Below are 19,112 nucleotides of genomic sequence, written 5' to 3'. Positions count from 1 at the left end.
CTCGGGCACCCACGCGCGGGCTGCGCCGGGCTGCCGGGGGCAGGACCGGCCGGGGGCGGGCGGCGGCGGCGGGGCGGGGTGCGGCGCGGGCGGCCCGTGCGCTCGGGGCCGCCGTTACCAATCAGCGCGGCGGGGCCGGGGCGGGCGGAGCGGGGCCGGGGCGGGCGGGGCCGGGGCGGGCGGAGCGGGGCCGGGGCGGGCGGCGCGGGCGGAGCGGGGCCGGGGCGGGCGGCGCGGGCAGAGCGGGGCCGGGGCGGGCGGGCGGCCGTGCGCGGCGCTCGGCAGCCGGGCGCGTCCTGCCGCCGCTCGCCCTCCGCCGCCCCGGGAGCGGCCGCGCTTGCGCCGCCGTGGCAACGCGCGGGGGGATCCCGGGATGTCCTCGTCGCCCGTGGAGGAGTGCCGGTCGCCCGTGGGGCTGGACTGCTGCAGCTGCTGCCTGGACTTGGCCAACCGGAGCGGGCTGGAGGAGGGGGCCCGGGGCGAGAACAACAACCTGGGCAGCCCCACCGTCAGCAGCTTCCGGCAGCTGCAGGAGCAGCTGGTCCGCAAGAACCTCAACACCGACAAGCTGAGCTCCATCATGCGCCAGGACTCGCTGGAGCCCGTCGTGCGGGACCCCTGCTACCTCTTCAACCAGGGCATCTGCAACAGAAACATCGACCAGACCCTGCTCTCCATCCTCCTGCTCTTCCACAGGTGGGTGTCACCGACGGATGCCGAGGGGCTGCCCGTGTGCTGGATGCCCCTGCAGCCGGAGCCGGGCTGGCTGCGCGCTCGGGAGCTGGCAGCTGGCAGCATGGGGGCGAGAAGTGGGGCCTGCGGCCCCCCGGGCTGGCAGGGGCAGGGGGACCCGGCTGGGGCTGGGAGGGTGGCAGCGTCGGGGGTCTCTAGGCAGGGAGAAGCATGAGCGGCCGTGCGTGGCAGGGAGCCCAGTCTGCCCGCCATGGGTGGTGTCAGCCCAGTCCCCGGTGCAGGTCCGGGTGGCTCTGCCCCACGATGGCCAGCGGTGCCCCTCTGTTGGTGCCCTGTGTCCCTCCGGGTAGTGACAACAGCCTCCAGCTGTGTGTCTCGGCCCCTGGACTCTCTGTTCATCTCCGTGGCTACATCTTATCCAGGCAGACGTTGCCTGCAGGGGCATAGGCAGTGTCCAGTGTCAAATAGGCACCATCCTCTTAGACCTGCATGGAGAAGGGCAGCTTGTTACTTGGGAAACAGCTGTGCGGCCTCAAAAGCCACGTTTAGAGTTGGTGAGAAACTGGGTAGGGAGCCCAGGAGTCCTGCTGCCAGGTCCTGCTCTTTCAGCAGCTTCCCTGTCTCTCCCTGGAGTAAATTGAGTGGAGACAGATTTGGCCTGGGTGGTATTTCCCGTCCCTGGAAAGAGACTCTGCCCCTGACCAAGCTGCTCCCTCTCGGCTCAGAGCAGGCTGCTCCGGGCTGCCTGCACCCAAGCAGCGGGACGTGCGTGGGACTGGGCCCATCCACTTGCCAGAGGGCTGGGCTTTACCCCGCCATGGCTGGGGGGGAAGGCAGGAGTGCGGGGTCCCTCCCTGCTCCCCTGCTCCGGCATTGCAGGCAGAGGAGACTGAATGGGGGGGCCCGGGGCTGCCACCCCGCAGGGTCTCCAGCCCTGATGAGGGTCTCCAGCCCTGATAAGGGGGACCCCAGGGGTGGGGAGGGGACAGAGCTGTCTCAGGTCCTGCACTGGCACCTCCAGCCCTCCGCTGGGGCTGGCCCTGGTGCCCGGCCCCCCTGGAGGGCTGGTGAGACAACGGGCAGCAGCCTGTGCTCTGGGCTGGCAGGCCCGGGGATCTCCAGCTCAGCCTTGGAAAAGCCGAGCTGGCCCAGGGGGTGCCGCAGGGAGCCGCAGGGTGGTAGCACCCAGAGCTGGCCGTGGCTTCAGCAGGTGGGACAGTCCCAGGGCTGAGGGGACACGTGGCTCATCCGTGCGTATGTGGCAGGCGTCTGCGTGACTGGCAGGGCGGGCAGCGGCTCTGGGGCTCGTTCCTCTGCCGTGGGTGGGGTAGCGTACAGGTGGGGCGCGCGGCAGCACCCACGTGTTTGCAGACACCTCGCCATTCCTTCCCCTCCCTGAATGCACATGCACCTGTAGGCATGCTCCTGGGCTGTGCACGGGCATGCAAGCCACCCTTCGCTCCTCTTGCCGGCACGGGGAGGCGGGTGGGCTCACACGTGGCTGCCCCACGCGTGCGAGCCACCCAGGCGGTGCGCGCACGCCTCCTCGCCCCAGCCAGCGTCTCACGCTGCGCAGGCTGCTCGCTCTGAGCCATCCTCGGTGAAGACGCTCTTCCCGCACTTACATAATGCCGAGCTGCCGCTCAGGTGGGAAAGGAGGAGCCGGGACGCCCGCCAAGGCACCCGGCACCCGGCGTGGGCTCCCGGCTGTACGGTGAGCAGCGAGCCCACCCAGCCGGGAGAAAAACGGGAGTGGGAGATTTCCCTTCGCTCCAGGAGGCTGCAGCCAGCTGACATCCTGGGTGAAGAGGGGAAGCGAGGCACCGTCCCCAGCGCGGCCTGCCAGGGCTGGGTGTCGGAGCCAGGCATCTGGGCTGCTTGCCTCGGGAGGCGGTGACAGTGCCCACGGGCAAGAGGCGGGCGATGTGGGCACGGCTTGCTGCTTTCGAACTCGTCCCTGCTGGGGCAGGACCCACGGTGCTCCTGGCGAGCATCGGCCCACCCTGCTGAGGTAGGGAGCAAGCAGAGGTGCCAGGGGACCGGCGTTTCTCCCGATCTGTGCCCCTCGGTGCCCCTCGCTGCAGTGCCCAAGCCTGTCCTCCGTGCCCTGGTGTGTGTTGTGTCCCAAGAGGCTCCGGGCATTCCCATTTATGACAGGCTGTGCCATAGCGTGGTGCGAAGCCGTGGTGTCCCTCCATCACACCCTGCTTCCAGGCACCCTGCTGCCAGCCTGGTCCGGAGGCTGCTTAGGTGATCCCCCTTCGGCCCTGGGTGGCACGGCGTGTGGGAGCTGGGGGCACGGCCCTGGGCACTGGAGGCAGGTGTGCCCACACCTGTGTTTGCTGCTGTTTTGCTCCAGCCTGAACTTTCTCCTCCTGGGGAATGAGCCAAGATACCCAAGAAGTGATAGCATACAAAGCAGGGGATTGTGGGTGCCAGAGAAACACCCCGATAACAGGCCCGATAAGGGCACCCTTGCTGCTGGCACCAGGGAACCCGAGCAGGTTTGTGCCCCTTGTTTTAGCTGTTGTGCTCCTACACTGGCACAAGAGGACGGGGAGGTCGTGTGGATGCACTTGCTCACGTGTGGCCGAAGTCCAGCACGGCACAGGAGGACCAAGCAGCTGCATCTGGAGTCTGGGTCTGGCTCTGGGGCTGCTGGAGACAGTTCAGCCCATGCTGGATCAAGCCCTGGGCTCTGCAAGTCGGGGTCAGATCAGTGCTTGGGGTCTCGGACAACCTACATCCAGCATTTCCAGCCTGGCTCTGGGGGTTTCCCCCTGGCTGGGTGGTCCCTGCCAGGCTCTCCATGCTCTTTGCTCGCTGCAGGGGTGCTGTGAGGGATGCACAAGGTAGGGATGCTCTGGACCAATTTCCTACAGGGCTGACACTCCTGCAGGAAACCCTCCTGCTTGGAGAGCACGTGGGATCCTGTTCAAAAAGGGCTTCTTCCCTCCATGCCCTCACATGGGGCATCATGAACTGCTCTCCAAGGAGCCCTGGGCAGTGCCAAGGGGCCAAGCTCACACAGAAACACCAGGTAGACGGAGGCAGCCACCACCATGCTGGCTGGGTGACACATCTCCTCCCTGCAGATGCCAGCACTGTGGGCAGAAAGGTCTCCGCAATGCCAATGTTACACTGAGGTTCCTCATCCAAGACCCAGGCGCGAGCCCAACCAAGCGTGGGCTGGGGAGAGCAGCCCCGTGACAGCGTGGCACCTTCCCCAGCGCTGGGGGGTGAGGGGAGCCGGCAACGTGGGCGAGGGTCAGCGCTGCGGGGGGAGAGCAGCACCCTCCCGGGTGCATACTGGTGTGTGATTCAAGCAGGGCCCCACCTGGCTCTGGGGTGGGGAGACGAGATATGTGCCAACCTGCTCACCCACATCGACCAGCCCGTGCCAGCTCGCCTTGCCCAGCCTCTCCTGGATAAGATCTGGCAGCCTGGCCAGCCTGTGCCCTGTCCCGCTCTGGGCAACAAGGGGACATCTCTGCACAGCCGGACCCTCTCCGGGCACTGCGGGACTGCAGGACTGCTGCTTCACCCAAGAGGGTGGGCAATGACCCACCCTTTGGTCTGAGCCGTGAAAGGGGCTGGGGGCCACCTTCCGCCGGGCCCTGGGCAAGCCAAGGGAATTGCCGGGAGGCAAGGGAGCGCCGCGCTGCACCGAGAGGCTGGGGGAAGGATAAATCAGGGCGGGAGAAGCTGGGCAGCACCACCTTTCCCACCGTAGGGTCGGGCTGGCGAGCAAGAGCTGCCCAGGCAGCGATGCCAGGGTGGCATTTGTGGCACGGCACCATTTGTTCCCATCCATCGGGTGTGACTTTGCAGCAGCGATGCAGGAGGAGGAGGGAGCCAGGGCTTAAAGGGCATCCCAGGGCGGTGGGGCCGGGGAGCGCATTCCTGCTGGCCGAGTGGGCTGGAGCAACAAGGAGGCATTGACCGGGAGAGGGGCCGCGCAGGAGCACGTGTGAGCGTGAGAGAGGTGTGGGTGTGAGACTGGAGAGCCATCCCGCCGGCCGCGCTGCCCTCCCCGGCCCTGGGGGGCAGGTCTGCCCGGGGAGGGGGCTGTGAGAGCCACCCTTCCCGCTCGGGACCGGTGCGCCGGCTATTTGTTTGCTTTGCTCTCATGGGACAGAGCTGCACGTGGCCTGACCCGTGTCTTGTGGCGTGGTTTGCCGAGCCCTGCAGACTGGCGAGATGCTGGGGAGCTTTTGCTGTAGCAGCAAGAGCCTTGGCTCTGGGGAGTAGCTGACCTTGGCATGCCCAAATCCTCCCACCGCCTGGAAGATGCCAGGCAGCCAGCCTGCTGTGCCCGCCTTGGTTTCCATCATGGGCATCCTGCCACCCCGGGACCCCCACCCCATGACCCAGCAGGCTTCGCGGCGATGTCCCCGCAGGCCAGGCTTGCAGGGGCTCCTGGCCAGGGAAGCCCAGCAGCACCAGGCTCGGCCGTGGCACACCGCACTTGGCACGGCTCGGCAGGGCTGGCGGCGGCATGTGCCGCACTGTGCACCATGCCTGTTCCTGCCTGCTTCTGCGAGACCCAGCTCCCTTCAGCAAGGAGATTCCCCAACATGCCCTGGAGCACTGGAGAGTCCTGCTCGGCGCCTCCAGCCCCTCAGGATGAAACCATTTGCCCCTGGCCACATGTCTATGGTCAAGGGAGCCTGGCACAGCTGAGCTGGTCTAGTGAGCAGCACCAGCTGCACAGAAACCCGTCACCTCAGGCTCCTGCGGATGCTCAGGCGCTGCCTGTCTGCCAGGGCGTGCGCCCAGCTCCGAGCAGGCAGGGTGTAGGTGTCCCAAGGGCAGGCAGGGACGGGCAGCGTGGCCCCATGGGGAGAAATTTCAAGCCCCATGGGGCTTGAAAAATTTCAAGCTTTGAACTTTAGGTGTGGAAGAGGTTGGAGCTGGAGCCGGCTACAGGGGTCTGCCCTGGTCCCAGCATCATGCCCGCTCCACTTCCAGCATCATGCTCCTCCCTTCCCTGGGGACACGTGGCCCGATCCTGGATGGTGCCGAGGCCGGTATTGCTGAGCTCGGCTGTGAGTTGGGGCTGGGGCTGGCACACAGGGGAAGCCTTTTACAGCTTGGCCAGCATCTCAGCTCCCACCAGGCTGACGGCACAGATGTGGGTGCCATGGGCAATGCCTTTGCGGGCACGCCATGCCCTTGGTGTGCTCCTCTGTGCTGGGACCCAGTGCCACCTCCCCAGCCACCTCCCAGCGCAGAGAGGGTTAAAGCCGGCCCCTGCGTGGGATGGAGGGGTTCAGGGCACTTGTGCGCACGGGGGATGTGACCGCAGCGTGTGTACAGGCACTGTAAGGTGGCTGCCAAGGGGAGAGAGGGTCCGGGCAGATCCTGCCCTTGGGAAGCGACTGAGACCCTGTTTGCAGAGGGCAGAGGACACCCCGGGGTATGTGGCGGGGCGGGGGGTGAGGGCTGGAGAGGCATTAAAGGCTGCAACCTGTCCCAAAGCCATGCTTTGCCGATGAGCTCCGAGTTATAATTATCCAGGTGCCGCACATTGCTGGCTTCGGGACAGGAGTTTGTCATCCCCTGTCTGTGTGCTGAGAGAGAGAGAGATTTGAGGGGCTTTTGCTGCAGAATGACTCCGGTGGCAGAGCAGAAGCCCTGGCCCCTCGCTGCCCTGCTGCCCCCCGGCCCCGGTGTTAGGGTGTGATCCAGTCCTCGCCACCCCCTGCTGCGACTTCCCTGGGGATGGCAGCCCTGCCCAGGTGGGCAGCGGGGTGGCCGATGCCACGGGGCAGGGGACAAGACAGCCCCATGGCCTCAAGCGAAACCATCCCAGTGATCCCCCCGTGGCACAGAGCAGGACTGCTCCAGGTGGCTTGGAGGCAGGGGACAGTCTCAGGTTGTCCCCGAGGGTTGGCACGAGCCAGGTGACGGCTGGCAGCTGAGGCTGGGCACACGGAGAGCCACGGCAGTGCCACAGGTATGCGTCCCGCCAGCAGCTTATTGTCTTTCATGTTGTTATTGTTCTGAAATGTCAGCAAGGGGAGGGTTTTAACGCAGCGTCCCCAGTTTGAAATGCCCGGGATTCTTTGCAAAGGCCAGGCGGGGTATTAATAACCGGCTCTGCTGAAACTGTGCAGCCCCAGCGCACGTCCTTGCCTGACCTCCTGCGGGGCGGCTGGCTCACGAGGCGGCTGGCTCACGCGCTGGCACAGCTCGGCTCCTTTCCCGCTCCTGACCCCCACCAGGTTGTGTCTGCCCGGGCTTCGCACCCCCGCTGGGTGCCGCCAGCTGGGCCCGGGGAAGGGGCGTCGAGGGGCTGCTGGGGCTCCCCCCGAGCATCCCCATGGGGCCAGGCAGGAGAGCGCAAAGCTCAGGCACCTTTGAAAGGAGAAGGTGAAGGATTCAAGGGTTTCCTTGAATGTGGGTTAGTCTGGGCTGGAAGAGCAGCTCTTGGTTGCACGGGGTGCCAACGTGCTGCTCTCTCGCAGCTTCCCAGCCTCTGTCCTCTCATTATATAAACGAGCTGCTTCCAATTAGCGAGCCGGGCACTCCCGCAGCCGCAGGGCAGCCGCTGCCAGCGCCGAGCGTGGCTCCGGAGCGCCCGCTCCTGCCTGCAAAGCGGCCCAGGACTTCTTTCGGCGGATGCTGGAGGCCCTGCCTTGGGGTTCCTCTGTCGGGCTGGGGATCTCCGGAAAAGCCGGCTCTGTGCCAGCAAGGGGCTCGGGGAGGGCAGAGCCCAGGCTGGCAGCCCCCGCCTGCCGCACGCTCTGGGGTTCGAGGGCACCGTGTGCTGCGGGGGGTCCCTTCAGCATCATGGCCACCTCCGCTCTGTCCCCGGCTCCCCAAAACTGGACTGGAGAAGGGCAGCCAGGATCTGGGGATGATCCAGCTGGGACTGTCTGAGATGATACAGTGGGCTACAAAAGGAGGACAGACCTGAAGTTCACAGCCTGGGCTGGCAGAAGACCTGCAGGGCAGGGCATGACTAACCAAGGGAGGTGATAACATGGAGTTCAGTTACGGGACTCCACCCCACAGGGCCCGTGGGTGTGAAATGCTTGCTCTGCGGACAGATTTGTGGATGAAAACTCTGCTGAGGGTTCAGGCCGCCCGTCCTCCCTGGGGCTGGGCATCCCTGACCGGCGGGAGGCAGGGAGCGTGGCCAGGGGCAGGCTGTGCTCCCCCACCCCTGCAGCCAGGCACCATGCTCGTGGCAACGCCACAGGCTTTTTTGCTGGGCTGTGCCGTACCTGCCCCCTTCCCCCCGGCATGCTGTGGTTGTGGGACCCTGCACAGGCCGGGTGTGGGCAGGGGAGCAGCGGGGTGGCGAGGTTTGCTGCACGGCCCCTGGCAGGGCGCCTGCTGGGGCAGCCCGAGCCGCGCAGGCAGCAGCGTGGGACTGGTGTTGACAAACACAGGCAAGGCGAGAGGTTGGGCTGCGCAGTCCAGGGCTGGTAATAAGCAGATCAGCCCTTTTTCCTCTTCCCCTCCTACCCCGGTGTGCCCGGGAAAGCCATGGCTTCGTGGGCTTCCTATGTACGGCATCGTGGGGAGGGCTGTGCCAGAGCCAGGTCTCTCTGATGTCCCCTCCTCGCACCCACTGCTGGAGGGCAGCTGCTACCAGGGTGCGCTGGGTGAGGGGCACGGGCGGAAGAAGGGGGGCTGGTGACAAAGTTAGAGAAAGAAAAATTGCAGCTCTCAGCAAGCCGGCTCTGGGGTGTGCACTCGTACACCAGAAAACACAGAACTGGGAGTACAGCCAAGTACCTTTATCAGAGGAAGCAGGCAGCCCAACAGCTGGACATGGGAGCCTGCCAGGGCTCCCTCCTCCTGCCCCACGCTGCCTCCAGCCCAACAGGTTGGAGGAGTCCCCGCGCCGCAATCCCTGCCCGTGCCCCGCTGCCCGGCGGGGGGGTTAGCCATGTCCCCTGCCCACGGCTTCCAGCGCTCCGCAGGTCCCCGCTGCCCGCAGGAGCTCGCTCTGCCTCCATCAGTGGTGAAGGGAGGGGAGGACAGGTTCCCCATCGGCCTTCCCCAACTGCAAACCCTCCCTGGGCTTCCCCAGCGTTGCAAAGGCCGTGACCATCCTGTGCAGCTCTCCCCGTTGCTCTGGTGTCCCCTAGCCCTGGGACTGAGACCAGGTCTAGCAAGGCCAGCAGCACTGGCTCTGCAGGCAGGGCTTGCCTTACAGATGTACCCAGGAGGGGTTGCCCTCTGCTCTGGAGCAGCACATGCCCTGGGTTGAGGGATTTATGAGCCCTCCAAGGCTCTGGTGGGCATGAACCAGGTTCCCGTGTCACAGGGCTCCTGGTTGCATGGGGCTGCCACAGGTCCCATGCAGCCCCTGGAAGGCACCGGCTGAGCCGGGGGTAGTGCCAAGTCTGCAGTAAACGGCTTGGCCAGGACACCTCCAGGATGAGGAAACCAAGAGCCGGCCAACTGGTGTGCTCCAGCAGCCAGCAGCTCTGGCCCCTCGGCCCTCGGGACTGGCACAGCAGCCCCACGCCGGCACTGCAGGGCAGGCGGGCGCAGTTTGGGACGCTGGCAGTGGGACTGCCGAGTGGGACAGCAGATGACACAGTTGCCTGCTTGCCCGTAGGCAGCACCCTGGCATTACCTCCCCCTCCCCAGCACCACGATAGGGCTGCGGGGCAAGACTGAGGTCTCCGCAGACCTGTCCCACACCCTGCCCTTCCCACCATGGGCTTCCACAAGCCCCAGCCATCACCGATGTCCCTAGCCACCCCTCCTTCAGCTCCTGCAGGGCACAGCTGGCCCTGGTGCTGGCATGCCCAGTCCCTTTGGCCGGCACAGCCACGGCTGCAGGATTTCAGGCTGTGAAAGGCAGAGTTTTCTTAGCTGCGTGTTTGCAAGCAGTGGCTTTTCCTCTCCCCCTCTGCTCTGACCCTTTGAGCTGGGGATCTGGCTCTGCCGAGCAGCCTGGGCAGCTTTGGCTCTGCGCCTTTCCGTATTGCTCTCCAGTGTCTCCGAGGCCAGGCAATAAACATTTCCCACGCCTCAGACCCTCTGAAGGGCCTTCCTCCCATTGAACTGAGTCCTTGGGAGAGAGCAAGCCAGGAACGCTGCCACAGAGCAGCAAGAACGGCCTGGAGCTGGGGGACAGCAGAGGCTGAGGAGCCAGGGCTGCTCCTGCAGCACCGGCTGTCCCTCCAGTTCCCACCAGCAGGTGACAGGGCTTGGGCATCCCTTGGTGTGTGACACCACAGTGCCTGGCACAGGCTCAGGGCACGAGGCTCTGCAATAGCACGTCTCGTCCCTGGGGCGGTGGGGATGGGGCCGTGTCCCCTGACCCGCAGCACAGTGCAGGTGTGGGGTGCCAGCAGGCGAGAGAGACGATCCCATCACCCTGCTCCCCGTCGTCCCGTGCTCCAGCCAGGCGTGGCCCTGTGGGGGCTGCAGCCCAGCGGCATTCGTGCCTCCGCGTCCTGATGCAGAGGAGGGAGTGGTCCCTAAATGTCACCCTGGCGACTGAGGCTGGCATCTCCCAGGCTGGGGGACAGGCTGTGTGCGGGCTGGCTGAGGGGCTGCTAGCAGCTTTGGGGTATCCTGCAGGGCCATTGCTGGGGGAGGCACCAGCGAATGGCTGGTTTCACCACCTCTCCTAGCTGCTCCATGACAGCCACGGGTTTTTTCCCCCAGAGAGCGCAACAATTAGTGTCACAATTACACTGTATCGCGGTTGCTGTTATTGTTCCGAAAATAACCACAGGCACGAGCCGGAGCCCTGCCTGACGAACCTCCCATAGCTGCACACATGAGGCAAGAGCTGCCGTGCTGCTGCCCCAGGGATGTAGCTCGCAGCACCGGACCCTCTCGCCCAGCCTGCTCCAAGGCGCCCATCACCATGGCCTCTGGTGCCGTAGGGTAGCAGCAGGTCCATGGCCCCCTGCTCTTCAGGAAGAGCAAGGAGGGACATTGCCCACCCTGCTCTGCTGCTGCCAGGCCCCAGAGGAGCAGGACGGGGCGGTGGGAGAGGAAGCGGATCCCAGCAGCCCTGCTGGAGTGGGGCCAGCAGCCCGGCAAGGCTGTCTGCCGGGGCCACAGGGGGCTGGGAAAGGGCCCCCCGCCGCTCGGGGCGCAGCGGGAGCCCCACACAGGACTCTGCTGCTGTGGGAGGCGTTCGGACAGCCCGCAGGGGCTCCCGTGCAGATCCCTGGGGAGAGGCAAGCACAAGCCGGGGGTCCGGCAGAGAGCTGTGAGCTGCTGCTCCCACCTCTGAGATGCCCGTGGGCTGCAGTGTGGCTGCCCAATGGGCTGGGGGTGCCTCCCCCCCTGCACAAGGGGACAGCTGGGCTGCCCCCACCCCGCGCTGCCGACACCGCGTGTGCATGCACGGGTCTGCGTCTGCGTCTGCGTCAGCTGTGAGTCAGGGCAACGTGTGCCTGTGCAGGGGGAGGTATCTGCAGCGCACGTGCAGGATGCATCAGCTTCCATGCAGGAGGGGTGTGCTCGTAGGGTGCGCATGCACAAGTGCATGGGCATGCATGCATGCGTGTGCAGGATGCATGAGTGTGTGCGTGCATGCAGGGTGTGCGTCTGTGTGCAGGGTACATGCCCGTGTGGGCTAGAAAATGCACGTGTGCATGCAAGTGGTGTGGGCGTGTCTGTGTGGGTGTGCCTGTGTGTGCAGGGCCTGCACGTGCATGTGCACGCAGGCCTTGCACGTGTATGCGTGCATGTATGGGTTGCGAGGTGTGCCCGTGTTTGTGTGCACCCAGCGAGACATCTCGGGTGCCTGCAGCAGGAGCCCTGTCCCCCGAGGGGGTGTGCGGGCGAGGGGCTGCAGGGCAGTGGGCTGCATCCCTGCTGAGGCTGTGCCAGGGGGAGGAGGCAGCCCCCGTGCCCAGCACGGCCTGCCCCCGGCCGAGCAGGCTGCCTTGGGATTCCTCGTTAATTCCGTGCTGGGGAGGACTGAGAAAGCAGAGCCTTCTGCCCTTCCATCCCTAAAAAGCATCCCTCTGCTGGGGGTCTCATGGAGGAGAGCAGCATCCTTCCCAGCCTCACAGCTGGGGTGCCTGCGCCCCAAGCAGCGATGGCCGCGGACAGGGCTGCGCAGGGCTGGGAAGGACCCCAGGAGGGGCCGCAGGGAAGTCAGCGACTGACTTATGTTTATTTTCGCAATAGTCCCAGCTCCACGGGAAAAATAGTGGAGATGGCAGAGCTGAAGCGATTTCCTCCGAAAGTGCTATGCTGCTGCACTTCCCCGCTTCGCTGCAGCAGCCGTGGAAATCACCAGCTTTTCCCCAGCCCTCTGAACTCGAGCGCCGCCTCGGGAAGGGGCTGGGCAGGGCCCGGGGCCCCAGGGCCATCAGACAAGAGCCACGAGCCAGGCTCCGGTCTGTCCTAGAGCCCTTGGTCCCTGGCACTAATGATTTTGGGCTTTCCTTTGGGAAGGGGGCTGGCCCAGGTCTGGGGCTGCTGTAGCACCCGAGATGGGGAGGTGGGGAAACCGAGGCACGGCTGCCAGGGCTCGCGGCAGGCTGGGGTCTGCCCACCCTATCTCCCTGCTGCTGCCCACCTCTCTGCAGGAGACAGAAGGTGGCACAACCAGTGACATGCCCAACCGTGAGAGAGAAAATGCCTCTCCCCTGCCCTCTCCGCAGTGAGATGGGCACCTTCCCTGAGCTGCGATGGGAAGCAGGACCCCCCGCGTGGGTGGCCTGGGCTTGTCCTGGCCAAGGGGACAGAGCTGTGCCCCGTGTCCCAGGGACTGCCACCCTGCCCACCACCAACCACCATGGGGACAAGCGCACACAGAGCGCCTTTCATCGCCCGTGGAGGGGGGCAGCCACCCGCTCGCCGCTCGGCACCCGCGTGGCTCGGGGTGGCACGCTGGCCCGCCAGCCCCTGAAAGGGCCGATTGAGCGCTGCTGAGGTCATCCGCCCGGTGTGTTTACCCCATGTCCGTGGCCCCGGGATGCAGCCGGCACCCAGGCTGTCCCTGCCACCCGGCAGGCTGGGGGGACGCAGCTGCGGGCAGAGCCGCCATCACTGCTGGGGCGCTGGGCTGCTGCCGGGGAGCAGAGGGGCTGGAGCGGGGTCGCAGGCACCCGGCATGGCCTTCCAGCCGCCGTACTCCCCGAGCCTCTTCAGGAGGAGGGACTGGTGAGTAGGGCCTGGCCGCGGGCGGGGGGGAGACATGCGCCAGCCCCGGGGCCTGGGGGGGACAAGCCCCTGCCCGCTCTCTGCAGCGCCAGACCCCTGCTCAGCCCCTGCCCAGCGGCTTTGCATGGGTCGGGCTGGTGCTGGCACGGGGGGTGCGCATCATCCCCCCGCGGACAGAGGGACGAACAGGTCCCACACGTGCCGCCAGGGAGAAGCACCCCTCCCATGCGCAATCCCCCCACCGGGGAGGAGAAGACACTTTCTCGCATCCCCACATCAAACCTGTGTGTCTCGGGGCACCCGCACGCGCCCGGCTGTGGTTCACGGGCAGCACGGTGTCCCGCGCAGGGTGCCTGTGTCCTTCGCCACTGAGGACACCGCGGTCCTCATCCTGCCCTGGGAGGTTGGGGTGCGATTTTCTGGGGAGCAAGCTGGCAGCGCCTTGCTCTAAGCAGCAGCCATGCTGTGCCTCAGTTTCCCTTTCTGATGGGGAAATACCCCTCTGCTGACCCTCAGCCCTTTCCTGGAGGAAGGGGCACAGCAGCACACCCGCCAGTGAGGCTCCTTGGGCCGCTCCCTGCGGAGCCAGGTGCCGGGCACCGTCAGCACCCCCTGGATCAGGGGATTTGGGGTCCTCTGCAGCATGTCTGGGGTGCACGTGCCCCTGCCAGCACTAATGCTTTCTTGGACACTGCGCCGTGGCGTCAGCTCTCTCACAGGGTCTCGTTCAGCATCAGCACCCACCCTGGCTTGCGAAGGATGAGCCCCGCAGGGTCGGCGGCAGCGGGCAGCAGCGGGGTGGCCGCCCGGGTGCTGAGCAAAGTCCCGGCAGGTCCAGGTCCAGAGGGCAGAGATAAGCCCTGGGGCCAGCAGGGCGGCCAAGGAGGGCGGCCGAGCACCAGGGAGCACCACCTGCGGTGGGCAGTGCCAGCCCCAGGCCCCCCGTGGTGCTAGGGCCCTTTTGGGGGGCCTTGCCTCCGCCCCACGGAGGAGACGCGCTCGCTCCGTCTGCAGGTCGCTGCGCGGGCGCGGTGGCGGAGCCGGCGTGACTCCAGCGTGACTCCAGCGTGACTCCGGCGCGACTCCGGCGCGACTCCGGCGCTCGCACTCGCGTGTGCACAGGCGGGGGCGCCGCTCCGCGCCCGCAGCGCAGGCCCGGCCCCCGGCTCCCCCCCGCCGCCGGCCGCCGCGATCCCCCGCCGCTGCAGCTCCGGCCCTGGCCGCGGGGCGGCGCCCCCCTCCCCGAGCGCGGCCCCGGCGCCGCCGCCGCGGGTTACGCAAGGGCGGGACGGGGCGGGCCCCCGCCTTGTTTTGCACCCCCGGCCTTGTTTTGCACCCCCGGCCTTGTTTTGCACCCCCGGCCTTGTTTTGCACGCCGGTGGTGTTGTTCACGCCCGGTTTTGTTTTGCAGTCCGGTTTTGTTTCGCGCTCCGGGTCTTGTTTTGCGCGCCCGCGTTGTTTTTCCACTCCCGTTTCTGTTCTGCGCTCCCGGTTTCGCTTTGCACGCCCGCGTCTGCCCCTTTTCCTCCCCGCCCTTTGCACCCCGGCGGATCCTGGTGTGCGGGGTCCTGCAGGGGTGCACACCCCAAATGCGAAGCGTGTTTCCCCCTTTCCCCAGTCCCCCAAGCGGGTTCCCCCCCAGCTGAACCCCCATCCCGGTTACGTGTGGGGAGCCCGGGAAGGGGGTGCTGAGGCGGGGGGGGCGGAGGGATGGGTGCCGGGGACGGATGGGGTGGCAGGACTCTGGCTGCAGAAGGCGAGGGGTGCAGGAGTGGGTGTACGGATTAGGGGTGCAGAGTCGCGAGGACCCAGTACTGGGGGGCAGGGTCGTGCGCTGGGAGGGGGCCGTGCTGGGCTGGGGTACAACCGGCAGACGCGGCGGCGGCGGCGGCGGCGGGGACCGAGGCGCAGCCCCGGGGCAGCCCCGGGCGCGGGGGGGGGGGCGGGCCCGGCCCCGCTGGCACCGCCCGACGGGGCGGGCACGGCCGATATAAGCGGGGGCGGCGGGGGGGAGCGCAGTGCGCTCGGCTCCGTCCCGTCTGCTCGCCTCGCTCTCCGCAGCCGTAGCCATGAGCACCGGCATGTACCAGTCCCCCATGGAGGTGGCTGTCTACCAGCTCCACAACTTCTCCATCTCCTTTTTCTCCTCCCTGCTCGGGGGGGACGTGGTCTCCGTGAAGCTCGACAACAGGTAGGGGTAGCCCCGGTACCGGCCGCCCCGCCGCGGGCTGGGGCGTTGCTGCGGGGCCGGGGGCGGGTGCGTTGCCCGGGGTGAAGGGGCGTCTCGGTGCAGCGGTGCCCCGGAGAGCCCGCCGCGTTGCCGCTGCTGAAGGGGGGGCCGGGTGCGTTGTTGCTCCGGGCGGGGGGCACGGACCGGTGCGGTGATCCGCGGTGAAGCGGGAAGCCCCGGTGCACGGCGGCCTGGGGTGGGGAGGGGTCCCGGTGCACGGATCCCCGGGGAAGGGGGGTGCTCGGGGGCTCGCTGCTAACGCTCTGCCTCTCTGCTCTCTTCCAGTGCCTCCGGCGCCAGCGTGGTGGCCATCGACAACAAGATCGAGCAGGCAATGGTGAGCCGCGGTGCTGCTCCCCGCGCACCTTGCTCCGTGACCCCCCCCGGGTGCCCTTGCCTGGGGGGGTCCCCACTCCCCGGGTGGGTGCTCTGCCCGGAGCGGGGGTCTCTGCTCCCCAGCCCGTTGCCGGGCAGAGCAGCTCCTTTGTCTGCCTGCCGCAGCTGGCTGAGCTCATTGGCTCCGGCAGCGCCGCAGTGCGCAGGGAGACCGCCGAGGGGGGGACCTGGGGAGGACCCTCCGGGGATGGGGGGTGACCGAGCCAGGTCCCTGGGGTGACAGGGGACTGCAGCTTGCCAGACCCCCAAGGGGGTGGGGGGGAGCTGGGGAGTGCCTCTGGAGGCACCCAGACCTGGGAGATGGGGGACCCACAGGATGCTATGGGTGCTGGCCTGGGGGGGGCTACACAGGGTGAGCACCAAGCCCGGGCAAGGGTGGGATGGGGGGGACAGCCTTTGGAAAAAGCCTTTGTGGTACTTGGAGAGTGGCTGGGGGCAGCGCTTTGAGGGGCAGGGTGGGAGCGAGCCCCAGGGCATAACCATCAAGTGATCGGTCTCTTCCACGGTCTTTTGCAGGATCTTGTGAAAAATCACCTGATGTATGCAGTGCGGGAGGAGGTGGAGGTCTTGAAAGAGCAAATCAAAGAACTGCTGGAGAAAAACTCCCAGCTGGAGCGTGAAAACAGCCTCCTGAAGACCCTCGCCAGCCCTGAGCAGCTGGAGAAGTTCCAGTCCCGGCTCCCCACGGAGGTCCTGTGCCCGGAGGAGCAGAGCCCCGGGGCGGCTGCCCCGGCCCAGCACTCGGGGGGCTCTGCGGTGTAAGGTGGCTCTGTCCTCGGGGTGGGCAGAGCCACAGAACTCTTTCTACTTAATCTCCTGCAAAATCGTTTCCGCCTTCATCTCACACGAAGGACTGCCAGAGCCCGGCGCTGAGCCGTGCCCGCCCCGGGCAACCCCGGCCAGCCAGCAGAGCCAGGGGCTGTCTCCTGCACGAGGATGCTCTTCTGCGAGGGAGACGCAGGCAGCTGACCCCTCCCCATCCAACCGCCGTGTGCCAGGAGTACATCTGCAGCCTGCCCGTCCCAGGCTCTGCTGAATCCTGCGTGTCCGCAAGACCCTGGCAGTGCCAGGCGGCCTTTGGCACTTCAACGGGAATCCACGGTTGGAAGGAGCGCATGCCGAGTCCCGTGCCTTTGCTGCCCTGTGTGGGAGGGGGTCTCTTTCTGGCAAAGCCTGACGTTGGAGGAAGACTGTTGTTTAGTGAGCAATGCAGATTTGTTCCACTCGCCACCCAGGAGCATGCTGGAACCCAGACCTGACTGAGCAGCACCGGTGGTGGCAGTTGCGGCGTAGTGCATGGCTGTACGCACATCAGTGTGGGGATTACAAGGAAAAAAAAAGCTTGTTTTATTAGTTTGGGCAGCTTCTGTAGCTGTATCTATGTATAAACACACGTGTGAGCGGTGCCCGCAAGGCTGTGGGGTGCCCTGCTCTGGGCCAGCCGTGCCCACTGCTGTACAGCTGGGGGATTCGAGGCAAGACTGGAATGGCGAGCGGCTGTAACTGGGCGGCCAGTACTGCAAGCAGCCCGAAGGAGGGGACAGATTCACCCCTCTCTGGCATCCACCGTGACAGAGCTGTGTGGCAGCACTAGGAGGATCCGGACTGACCGCTGGGCAGAGCCATGACAGGGGCTGTGCTCCAGCCCGCTGGGTTGGGGGGAGCTGGCCCGTGCTCCTGGGCTCCCCACCTTCCCCGGCCAGCTCTCTGGGAAGTGACAGGACGTCCCTTTTGACGTCGGAAGCGGTGATTGATACAGTTGTGTAAATCTAGGTAGAAATGGCAATAAACTCTACTTTTTATATAAACGTGTGACCCAAGCTGTGTGTCTGTGGCTGGGGGGGTGGGGGGCAGGTGGTCAGCCTGGGTCACTGGGAAAGGGGCTGAGGCTTGCTGGGATGGGACTGGTGAGGACACTGCTGCAAACCTGCTGGGGGCTGGGCTGCTGCTGCTCCCCACTGGGAAAACCTGGCAGGTCAGCACCTTTGGGTGGGGGGTCGGTTCCCCCTAAACCACCCTGGGTGAGCCAAGATGGGATTTTGGAGATGTGAGCAGGCGCCCCCTTCCCGGGGGCTGGGTGTGCGGTAGGGAAAGGTGCCCTGAGCCTGCAGGTCTGTGTCGTGCCTGTGAGCAGGGCAGGCTGGGAGGCAAGCAGGGAGGAGAGCCTTTGCAGGCTGTGCGGGGCTGTATGCACCCCCAGCCCGGCTCTTGTTCTGTTGCTTCTCATAGACATCATTGATCTTTTTTCTTTTTTTTTTTTTTTTTTTTTTCCCTCCTCAAACTATCTCGAAACGCAGCATGAGGGTCAGAGGATGGGTCAGCTGGATTGGACAGTGCTGGATGGGGGCTGAAGGTGCCCCAACCCTTTCCTAGGGTACAGACAGCCTTGGATTCAACCCCTCCATCTCTGGGGATGCTGGCTGGCTGTGACATCGGGGTGGGAGTTAAAGGCTGGTGGGTACCAGGAAAGCCAGGAGGTGTGTGAGCAGAGCCCCAGGCTGGCAGGATGTTTGCAGCTAGGTGCAGTATCCTCCCCTGTGGTTTTACACCCTGGACATGACTTCTCAGCCAGCTGGAGCCATCCCCAGCCCAGTGAAGGGGTCCGGCAGTGCCCCAGGTAGCTGGTAGATGGCCACAGCCTGCGTTGCCAGCAGCACTGCTTTAGGTTTCTGCCGTAGCGAGGGTGACTCAGCCCCAGCCCAGTGTGAGTCACAGCAGAACCAGGGAGCTGAGGACGGTTGGCTCCCTGGAAACGCCGGGTAAACAGCAAAACACAGGCCACGGGGTCTCGAAACCGTTACGGGGTGCCTGTCCCCTCCCCGTCCTGTCAGTCCCAGGGCTGGGACCCAACCGCAGCCCACGCAGGCAGCCCTGCAGACACTGGTGCAAGGGCTCAGTGTGCACATGCGTGTGCCCTGAGTGTGCGAGTACCTGCTGGGTGCATGCGTGTGCAAACAGGTTCAGGCACCCCCATACCATGTATATACACATCCCTTGCACATACACGCATTGCAGCAAGCTGGGGGGCACGCATGCAGCACACCCCCAGCGCTGCCAGGCTCTTGGGTGGTACCGCTTCTCCAGGAAGGGCTGTCCCAGGGCAATTGGATGCCAGCTGTGTTTGCACTGGCCATTTCGCTATAGTAGGTGTTAGGGGTGCTACCGGGCTCCCAGCTGCTGGGAAATCATCTGCCCATCCTCCTGCACCTCTCTGCCCGGGGAAGGTTTGGGCTGCAGTGATGAGCTCTGTACCTGATCTGGCCTTGCTGCATCTCACACCCCAGCTGCATTCGACAGATGCAGCGATGGCATTTGGAGTATGGAGCCCTGTTTGCCACCTCTCCCCATCCTCTGTCCCTTCTCCATGGCCCTGGGATTCCCCACAGCCCTCGCATGCCTCTGTGCAGGGGAGTCAGGCAACAGCACCCAGGCAGGCCCGGCTCATCGCAACCACTCGGCAAAACCCACCCGCCCCAAACCACTTGCTCCAGATCAGCCTTCCTCCCACGGGCGGGCAGAGCCTCCTCCTGTCCCCAGCGTGGGGTGACACAGTCCCAGCCAATGGCACAGGGCAGCCCCACCAGAAACCCCTCCCTGCGGCTGGCACATGCCACCGCAGAGCCGTGCATGGCTGAGCCCAGCCCCGGTGCTGTCCCCGGCGTCTCCTGGGAGCAGGACAGGAGCT

At 66.0% G+C, this 19,112-nt stretch overlaps 1 protein-coding gene across 2 annotated transcripts; it reads left to right on the top strand.

Moving 5' to 3' along the window:
• Window positions 1-230: 230 nt before the first annotated feature.
• TSC22D3 (TSC22 domain family member 3) lies at window positions 231-17,235 on the top strand. 2 transcript variants are annotated; one of them, XM_009465004.2, is made up of 3 exons: window positions 231-696; window positions 15,317-15,368; window positions 15,944-17,235. In XM_009465004.2, the coding sequence occupies exons 1-3, from the start codon at window positions 374-376 to the stop codon at window positions 16,187-16,189; spliced, it is 621 nt and encodes a 206-aa protein (XP_009463279.1). In that variant the 5' UTR covers window positions 231-373; the 3' UTR covers window positions 16,190-17,235. The 2 variants fall into 2 exon arrangements, with proteins under 2 accessions (XP_009463279.1, XP_087604331.1); XM_087748205.1 differs by lacking the exon at window positions 231-696 and adding an exon at window positions 14,813-14,992.
• Window positions 17,236-19,112: the final 1,877 nt, after the last annotated feature.

Source organism: Nipponia nippon, unplaced genomic scaffold, assembly GCF_047370975.1.
Source record: "Nipponia nippon isolate SJK-2023a ecotype South Korea unplaced genomic scaffold, ASM4737097v1 scaffold_12, whole genome shotgun sequence".
NCBI classification, from domain to species: Eukaryota; Metazoa; Chordata; class Aves; order Pelecaniformes; family Threskiornithidae; genus Nipponia; species Nipponia nippon.
This window is presented reverse-complemented; position numbering and strand designations above follow the sequence as displayed.